The sequence below is a fragment of the Gastrolobium bilobum genome, unplaced genomic scaffold (assembly GCF_033153095.1).
Source record: "Gastrolobium bilobum isolate Gb01-03AN ecotype WA unplaced genomic scaffold, APGP_CSIRO_Gbil_v1 utg24462, whole genome shotgun sequence".
NCBI lineage: Eukaryota > Viridiplantae > Streptophyta > Magnoliopsida > Fabales > Fabaceae > Gastrolobium > Gastrolobium bilobum.
In genome coordinates, this window is record NW_026897771.1 from 265135 (window position 1) to 274307 (window position 9173).

The window sequence follows — 9173 nt, forward strand, 5'->3', positions numbered from 1 at the left end:
ATTTTTTTTATCATAAAATAATTTGAGGGGTAAAAAATGTTTACAATTTTGTAAAAAGAATAAGCAATCCACAATATGAAAAGAAAAAAAGTGTGGGAAAAACAACCGCATTTGCGTCTTTGAAAAATAACGATAACGTTGATCAAACAAAAGTAGCTGAAGTGATTGAGTGAGTGAGAGTGTGAGACTGTACTTGGGAAAACGACAAACAATTTTCATTTTTCATTTTTCATTTTTTGTTCTTTTCATCATTTGGCTGTTACTACGTGCTTTGAACTCACTCTCACTAAATTTTTTTCCCGAGAAAACAATAGAAACCCTTTCTTTCTCTATTTTCCTGTCACCCAAACATGCTTCCATCTTCAATACTCTTTTAACATTAAACCCTAACCTTAACCTCCATCACCAATCATGGATGCTCGCCGAGCTCCACGCGCCGTCACTGACCCTAAGGTCCGCAAAGTCGGGTTCTTCGCCTCACCCGACCGTTCTAAATCGGGTCCACCCGACCCGATATCCTTCGACTCTCCCTCGCCGTTGGTCATGATCCCGCCACCGCGTCACTTATCGGAAAATCTCCACCTCGTTGCTCGCCACGCCGTGGCTTCCCCTTCCGGCGAGGAATCCGTCGCCACCTCCGGGAATTATAACTGCTCGTCGGAGTTCTTCGCTGCTCCGATGTCACCGTCGCCGTCTTCCTACTCGAGCAGGTTCGTCGTCGGTGACGGAGATTTCTCCGTCGACGGAGCTGCTGCGTCGCCCGGTCGCGGTGGCGGAGGAGGAAAGGTGGCATCCTCGTTTCCTCGCGGCGGATTTGACTTGACGGCGGTGAAGGCGAGTAGTGTTCCGGCGAGTGAATTGACCACGGTTTCGGTGGTGAATGCTTCTCTTGCGATTCACGGTGAGGTTTTGCTTCGTTTGGTTCTTTTGTTGATATCTATTTGAAGTGGAGAATTAATATGCTTTGAATTTGAACTTCATTAAGTGTAGTGTGAAAGTAGAGACTAGAAAGAAACTGTAATTTAAGAGGAGGATTGATTGAGGTTTGTGTCAGCACATGGGAAGGTATAAATGTTTATTGTTACATTTATGTGTATCTTGGCTATTTCTGTTAGTGAATTTACCCTTTGAGGTTCAAGATTAAGCTTGATAGGTTCCCATGTGCCATTCTGTTCAACAGAATGCAACTTTTGTCTATTTAAAACTTTTAATGCTTTATCAGTTACAATATAATTGATGCTTTCATGTTTGACTTTGATGATGCATGGCAGAAATATTGGATGCTTCTTTATGAAATTTGTATTTAATAACTTGAAATTGGCATGAATGCTGCGTTCTTGTTCACCATAACCACATTTATTATTGCTAGTTAACTTTTGGACTATTGCAGGAGTTCCTTTGTGGAACACATCATTTGTTTTTAATGACATAATGTGCTTGTCAAACAAGGGCCATGATGGCTTTACATGCTTTTTTCATACTCATTGATTTAATAAAATCCACTGCATTTCTAAAGTGAAGCTGCTGAAGGTCTTGTTTTATTCTAAATATCTTTGCATTACCTTTTAAGAGATGTAGTGCAAATAAATTCTTTTATTCTTTCTATATACTTTTCACGATTTTATTGACTTTACAAATTAGTTTCATTTTGTTGTTAGTATATTTGTAATTACTTTAGGTTTTATTACAGTATCAAGCTCCATTAGTCTAGTTCAAGTTGAGATTGTGCAAGGTCTTTCTGTCGCCTCAGATCCTCTATAATCCCTTTCCATCTGCTGAATTTTCAACTCTTTTCAGCTAGCAACGACCTTAGAAATGAATCTGAAGAAAGTTCAGGGCTTCTTAACTCCCCTTCAAGCCTGGCAACTTCCTTTTGCAACTGTCTTACTAGGGTCTTATCCAAAACAACCATATTCACTCGGGCAGTATTAACGGCTTCCTTTCAACTGGTAGCAAAGGTTAGTGTATTTCTTGTTTACTCCATGTGACTTAACGACGGACTTATGGTGCATATAATCGCTGTTCGAGCATTCCCCCCAAGTGAAGACTGCAATATTCGTGTCAGTTTTGAATCTCTATATGGTATATGACCACATTTTGCACCACTTAGCTTCCTGATGACTGATGCTAGTGTCAATAAACTTCGATTGATGTGGCTGCCTTCCTTCAATCTTGCTCCACATGTATTTGCTTGAGAGATGCGTTCACTTCTAGCAAGATCCACAAAATTCGAACTGGCTAGGTAAGACTTTACATGGCCTGAACACAATGTCTAGATCATCTTCCAAGGCTGAGTATAGAGCTCTAGCTAGTGTAACTTGTGAAATCCAGTGGCTTGCCTACTTGTTCGAGGATCTACACATCCCTTTCACTCAACTGGTTTCTGTATATTGTGACAATCGAGCTGAGGTCTATCTTTCCCATAACCCCAGCTTCCATGAGCATAGTAAGCATATAAAATTGATTGTCATATCACAAGAGAAAAAATCAATTCAGGCATCCTTCGTTTACTGCCAATCTCCACTCATCATCAACTAGCTGATGTTATAACAAAATCCCTCCATCCTGTTCCTTTTCGGAAGTGATTTCCTAGTTGGGTTTGCTTGATGCTTATCTCCCAACTTGAGGGGGGGCTATTACAGTATCAAGCTCCGTTAGTCAAGTTCTGTTAGTGTTAACTTCTGTTAGTTAATATTTACGTGAAGCTAAATTGGTTATAGTCTGTTGTATAGTTGTTAGCACAGCTGTTAGCTTTCCGTTAGCTTTCTCAGTTAGGTTTCTTTATTTTCTGTTTGGCCCAATAGCTTGCTGCCATATCAGCATGATGTATATATAGCTGTGTCATGTATCAGATACTTCAGTTAATGAGAATGAGTTTTGCAGTTCCACGAAATAGCTTTTTTTCCTTCTTCACTTTGAAGTTGGTATGGCTGCTTAAAATTTTAAGAAATTTGGCAAGAGCTTTTTTTAACCCCGCATCAGATAAAATCAGAGATTTTCTGTTTCTACATTGATTATCTTCTATGATTAACACTGTAACACAACCATGTTTTAGCCTCACTGGTTGAAACATTATGTATGTTGGCCTGAATACTTCCCTGAATTATTTTAATTTTTTAGTCATTCATATCATTTCTAGCCCTTGCAATGCTATTGCTTTGCTTGTTACAAATGAAAACGGGGAAAATTAGAATAAGAATTTATTTTTCCTGCACTTCAATGAATTGATTCTAAAATTGGAAAGAGCATTATGTCCTTTGCTACAACATACTGCAAGCTGAATTGCCAATTTCACCGGCCAGAATTCTTATTCTTTCCATTTTCTTTTATGCCAATTCCAATCTATATTGTGTCTCTACTTAAGAATCTGAGTCACAGTCATCCTCAGACGTGTAAGGATGAAGCCTTTAAGCTTTTTATTTTCTAGCTGCTGTCTCTCATCACCTTTACGTTTTCACCTCTCCATCTTAGTAAAATAACGACTCTTCATTAGTCAATCCGTGGTAGCACTGATCTATGTTAGGGCGTAAGTATGATGTAGTTAGGGAAACAGAATATATTGATTTTTTGAAAAATCTTGGATATGAAATAATGTAACATTAGATTAATTAAACATAATGAACAATTGTAACATCTAAATTAAAAAAGTAGAATGTAATATTTTTCCCTAGAAAAGCACACACATGTAGCACTATGGTTACTCTTCTTAATAAAGTCTCCAAGATAAAAAGAAAAAAGCAACAAAAAAAGTTTTAATATAAGTATAGTTTTATATCCATGAATTACATACTTTATACTTACAAAACCGAAAAATAGGCAAATGGGACAGAGAAATAACTCATTTCATAAGATGCATATTCCTTGCTATCTAAATCTAAAATGGTTCGCAAATTAAATTTATTTTATTTAAAAGTAAATAGTTTAAAGATGTGGCTTTTGTAGTGAAATTGGATTTACGTCATGTCCAAATTAAACCCAAAAATATAAGGGTACAAAGAATAAGAGATTCAAGCACTGGATGCATACTATACAGAACCAATTCAACCCAAAAACTTAAGTTGTTGGGTGAGGTTACATCAATAGTTTATATACTTCTCTAGCACGCCTCCTTCACACGAGAGCCCACTGGGCATGAAGAGTGGATAATGCATAGGCCCATGTACTTGTGCTAAGAAATTCCACAAGAGAAAGTGGAGGGCGGTGAGGATCGAAACCGTGACACGGAGGCTTTGATACCATATAAAGAACCAATTATATAAAACATACCAAAGCCATAGTAGTACCCGATGTTACCTATGCCATATGGCTACTTTCCAGAAGTAGCCAAGGGCTCAAATTATGTCCCTGTTATTTTAATAAAACTCACAATTCCCACCTAATTTGGTGCCATCTGAATCACCATCCAACTATTTTTGTTGAATCTTCTTTTTTGACCTTATGCTCAGATATATACTAGAGAAGGAACATTTTTTTTCAATATATTGAAAATTGAATGTGTCTTTTGCTACATCCTATATTAGTTGCCTTTTGATTATTTTTGTTTCCGAGTGTTTATTTCAATAATATGGTCAGTCAGAACATATGAGGAATAATTGTCGACTGACTTGCTTGTTGTAAATGAATGTGGATGTCATCACAAGATGTTCTCATCGATTGTGGTCTTCCTTTATTTTGATGCTCTCATCGATTGTGGTCTTCCTTTATTTTCTTTCTGGTCATGTAGTATCTTTTTGAAGGAATCTTGGACAATCAGAAGTTTTGATTTGGCATGGTTTAGGAATCAAAGCATTTTCTTTACCCTTTTCTCCTTCCCTAATCCCCATTAGAAAGAGAGAAAGCAGACAGAGGAGGAGGATCAGCAGTGGAAGTGAAACACCATACTACAAACTCAAAACAAATGAAAGAGAAGACCTCAAAAGCTGAAAGACGTGCTCTTCAAGAAGCTCAACGAGCTGCAAAGGCTGCTGTAAAAGGTGTGTAGTAGGATTTAGCATGACCTTGTTTGATTAGAATTAGTGCAATGATGGTCTTGATTATTGTATGCATAAAAACTTTTCAACAAAATCTCTCTTGAGCATTTTGATTTTAAATTTCTCTGCAAGCAAAATAAGTGAATTGAAACATATGCTTATTTGTCTGTCTGTCTGTCTTACAGTTATCCCATTGAAAATACTACATTTTTGTTATTTTGGACCTAGTTTCATCTTTGGACCTACTGTGCAAGGACTCAAATTTTTTTTTATAATGATCTTAGGACGCCTAAATTGGGAATTTATGACAGGTTTTCAAGAATCTTCTTTGATATAATTCATTTTGACATTGCTAATTAGTATGTGTTTTTTGTGTAATGTGTTGCTAGCTGAAGGAGATAAGGCATCTGGAACTGTAACTTCAGTGACTGCAAAACCAGCTAAAGCTGCAAAGCCCCCTCAAAAAGTTGATAATGCTTCAGTTTCAGCCTCTGAGAAGAAGGGAGGTGATCGTCCTTCAGAAAAGGATAGAAAGAAAGATGTTCCTCAACCACGGATGCAATATGATGACAAGAGCAGAGTGGAGAAAGCTAAGCGGCGTGCTGTTGTAAAACAAACTGAAGCTAGGAACAGAGTTGAACTGTTCAGACATTTGCCACAGTATGAACATGGAAGTCAGCTTCCAGATCTCGAGGCAAAGTTTTTCCAGCTTGATCCTTTGCATCCTGCAGTTTATAAGGTGGATATGTTATCCCATTATATCATCTTGTTACAATTTGTTAGGATCCATTTGCAAGGTATGAGACTTGGAGTCCCACATTGGTTGTATGGCAACTAATGTGGGGTTTATAAGGCCTTGGGCACTCCCATCTTTTGAGCTAGCTTTTGGGGTGGTGCATCCCAAGGTTCTTATCACAATCCAAAGTTCTTATGTGGTCAGAATTTATCATTTCATAATATGTTATGTTCTTGCTTCATGCTCACAACTCAACAATTAGATAGTACCACAGGGTAAGTGGGGTTCCTTGCCCTTAAAACCTCTTTGTCTTGACTAATGATTTTGTAAACTCAACTAAGGACCTGTATGAAAAATCAATTCTTTGTTGTAACTTGAAAATAAAAAGATTCAGCACTAAATTGATGTAGTGTTGTTTGTTTAATGCAGTTGAGGGAGAAAGTGCTGAAAACATTCAGCATATAAGAAGTCATTTAACATATTCAGCAGCAATACTTTCCGTATTTATATCATTAAACAGAAATGGTTCCTTTTTCTGTAGCCTTGTTTACTATATTAAGTACTAGTAGTTTCATTTAATACATTTTCAGCACTTAAGTCTCTTTACACATATCAGATTTACATCAATAAAAATTTATTGCTCAAATTTTTAGTTTTATCAAACACATGCGAAGTTAATGCGCAATGTGATGGTTGGAATTTTGCATGATGATGCATCACAAGGGATACATCTTGTGCATGTAATTGGTTGATTAGCTATATTGGTAATAATGGGATTTTAGATTTTTAGATATGCTGGTTAGTTGAAATCTCTTCACTATTTGAGTTTAAATTTGATCCACTGCGAGGGATCAAAGTGGTTCAAATTGGCAAATCATTGGAATAATTTAGGAATATAACTTGCAGTTAAAGTTTTTAGCAGTCTTTTAGATAGGTAACATCACATGGTTTGCTGGATTTTAAAACTCTTTGACTGTCGATCAAATTTAAATCCTTAATTATTATACTTTGTAGTTGATAATGTAAATGATAGAGGCACACTCTCTACCTCAACTGGAGATAAGGGGGAAGGGAAAGTGAAGCACACCAAGTATCACTAGATTTAGTGCAATAGAATGTTAAAAGCAAAATGCTTAATTCTTAAAGCAATTATCTGTTCCATGGTTCATCTCAACAAGTGTGAAAATTGTTAATCTTCTGGTTGCAATGTTTGTTTATTAGGATGTCATGTTCAAGATGAAGAAAATGGAATGACATGAGGAGTTACAGAGCTTAAGTTTGTTTCAGTCCTTATATGTATCAAAATTATTTCATGCCTTTTCTAATATATTATTATATCGCACTGTATTGTCTTGCTTACTATATACTGTCTTAAAGTTAAGAAGTTCGTCCTAAATGACATCCTAATTGAAAATAAATTGTATCTATGCACCTATTGTATGCTTGGAGGTGCTATTATCCAAATTGTGATTAAAATTTATTTGTGGTGTTGGCGTGGATACTGGATTGGTTAGTGATAGAGACCTGGTTCAATTTGTTTTGTATATTAGGCCCTTTTGCATATATCTTCCTCTAACCCTAGTGGTCTTTATGTTAATTGTCAGGTAGGTTTGCAGTATCTGTCTGGAGATATATGTGGTGGCAATGCTCGTTGTATCGCCATGCTTCAAGCATTTCAAGAGGCCATCAAAGACTACATAGTTCCTCCTGAGAAGACTCTTGTGAGAGACTTAACAGCAAAAATAAGTAGCTATGTTTCATTCCTTATTGAGTGCCGACCTCTTTCTATCAGCATGGGAAATGCAATTAGATTTCTTAAAAGTCGAATTGCCAAGCTACCTCTGATGCTGTCTGAGTCAGAATCAAGAACTTCTCTTCAGTCAGATATTGAGCGTTTTATAAATGAGAAGATTATACTTGCCAACAAGGTCATAGTCAAGAACGCTGTCACAAAAATAAGAGATGGTGATGTTCTTCTTACTTATGGGTCATCATCGGCAGTTGAAATGATACTGTTACATGCACATGAGTTAGGGAAACAGTTTCGAGTTGTAGTAGTAGACTCTCGACCAAAGCTTAGAGGGAAGCTTATGCTTCGTAGGCTGGTGGAGAAAGGTCTTAGCTGTACGTACACTCATATAAATGCTGTTTCCTACATAATGCCTGAAGTTACTCGAGTTTTTCTGGGTGCTTCATCAGTGTTGTCTAATGGAACAGTTTATTCAGGAGTTGGGACTGCATGTGTTGCAATGGTTGCTCATGCGTTCTGTGTCCCTGTTTTAGTATGTTGTGAGGCTTATAAATTTCATGAAAGGGTACAACTTGATTCAATATGCTCAAATGAACTTGGTATGTGAACAGTGACAGATGATGAGGATTGTATTGGGCTTTTTGCCTTCTGTCTGGAAGAAGGCTGATGTTTCTATGATTGTCTTACATTACAGGTGATCCTGATGTCATTTCAAAGGTTCCGGGCAGAGAGGATGTCAGCCACTTGGATACTTGGGCCAATACTGAAAATCTGCAACTTCTAAATCTGATGTAAGGCATTTATATTTACATAATACAACATCAAAATTGTTATTTTCTTACTCTGACTTTCAGTTCTGTAATTTGATGCCAGCTATGATGCAACACCTTCAGATTATGTTTCAATCATAGTCACAGATTATGGCATGGTAAGTGCTGGAATTTAAAGAAGATTTATCAATTTGCTGCTAGAAGTAGATACCTACAGTGCACCTTGTTCTGTTCACCCTCGTGCATGGATTCTGTCTCACTATTTTTCGGAGAATGACTCTGAAGCAGGTTTAAGATAAGCAGTTTGGAGTGAGAAAAATCCAAAACGATAAAATAAAACAATAAATAAATAAAAACAATTTTTACTTGCTCTCTCCCCCCTAAATATTAAAAAAAGAAATATTGAATAAATGAAAGAGGAACACTAAAATAATGGACGACAAGAATCTAAACTAGGTAAATTCTCATAACAGTATAAGCCCTCTAGTTCCGTGATAAAATAATGCATTTTTTAGTAGTCTTAACTCTTAAGGTGCGTTGTCCTTTTATATTTTTCATTCTTTGTCATGATTGTTTATAGTTAAATTTAACTATTTAACTTTGGCAGGTCCCCCCCACAAGTGTTCCTGTAATTGTAAGGGAATATAGGAGAGAACAGGTGTGGATATAAAAGATGCAAATGTGGATCATCTCAATTTTGTGTGCATGCAAATTCTCTATTTAGCGACCCGGTGAAAATAAAACTTTTGTAGATTGTTGCGATGCTTCTTTCTGTATTATTTTCTCATCTTGGAATAGTGTAATGGGTCTCTTCGTTCTTCTGAAATTTTGGATGTTTGTATGTATTCACCTGTCGCAGGGAAGAGTGCGAATTGTCGCCTCTCCAGACAGATTTTGGCCATGCATTCTCATTTGTAACATATGTTTTTTCTTCCAGTGGTCTTCAA

General features: G+C 36.8%; 1 protein-coding gene across 5 annotated transcripts; it reads left to right on the plus strand.

Moving 5' to 3' along the window:
* The first annotated feature begins 310 nt into the window (after nucleotides 1-310).
* LOC133310153 (uncharacterized) lies at nucleotides 311-9173 on the plus strand. Of its 5 annotated transcripts, none has more exons than XM_061511049.1 (7): nucleotides 311-916; nucleotides 4848-4973; nucleotides 5360-5709; nucleotides 7311-8055; nucleotides 8151-8247; nucleotides 8330-8384; nucleotides 8834-9173. In XM_061511049.1, exons 1-7 carry the CDS (start codon nucleotides 412-414, stop codon nucleotides 8894-8896), a joined length of 1941 nt encoding a protein of 646 aa, XP_061367033.1. In that variant the 5' UTR covers nucleotides 311-411; the 3' UTR covers nucleotides 8897-9173. The 5 variants fall into 5 exon arrangements, with proteins under 5 accessions (XP_061367033.1, XP_061367032.1, XP_061367034.1 ...); XM_061511048.1 differs by having other exon boundaries at nucleotides 311-901; nucleotides 4827-4973; XM_061511050.1 differs by having other exon boundaries at nucleotides 311-901; nucleotides 4842-4973.

Bases quoted from the DNA above. Each gene is read 5' to 3' on its own strand.
- LOC133310153 (XM_061511048.1), top strand. From the start codon at position 412: ATGGATGCTCGCCGAGCTCCACGCGCCGTCACTGACCCTAAGGTCCGC. The intron at 5,710-7,310 runs GTGGATATGTTA...GTTAATTGTCAG, and splicing joins TGCATCCTGCAGTTTATAAG to GTAGGTTTGCAGTATCTGTC. The intron at 8,056-8,150 runs GTATGTGAACAG...CTTACATTACAG, and splicing joins AATATGCTCAAATGAACTTG to GTGATCCTGATGTCATTTCA.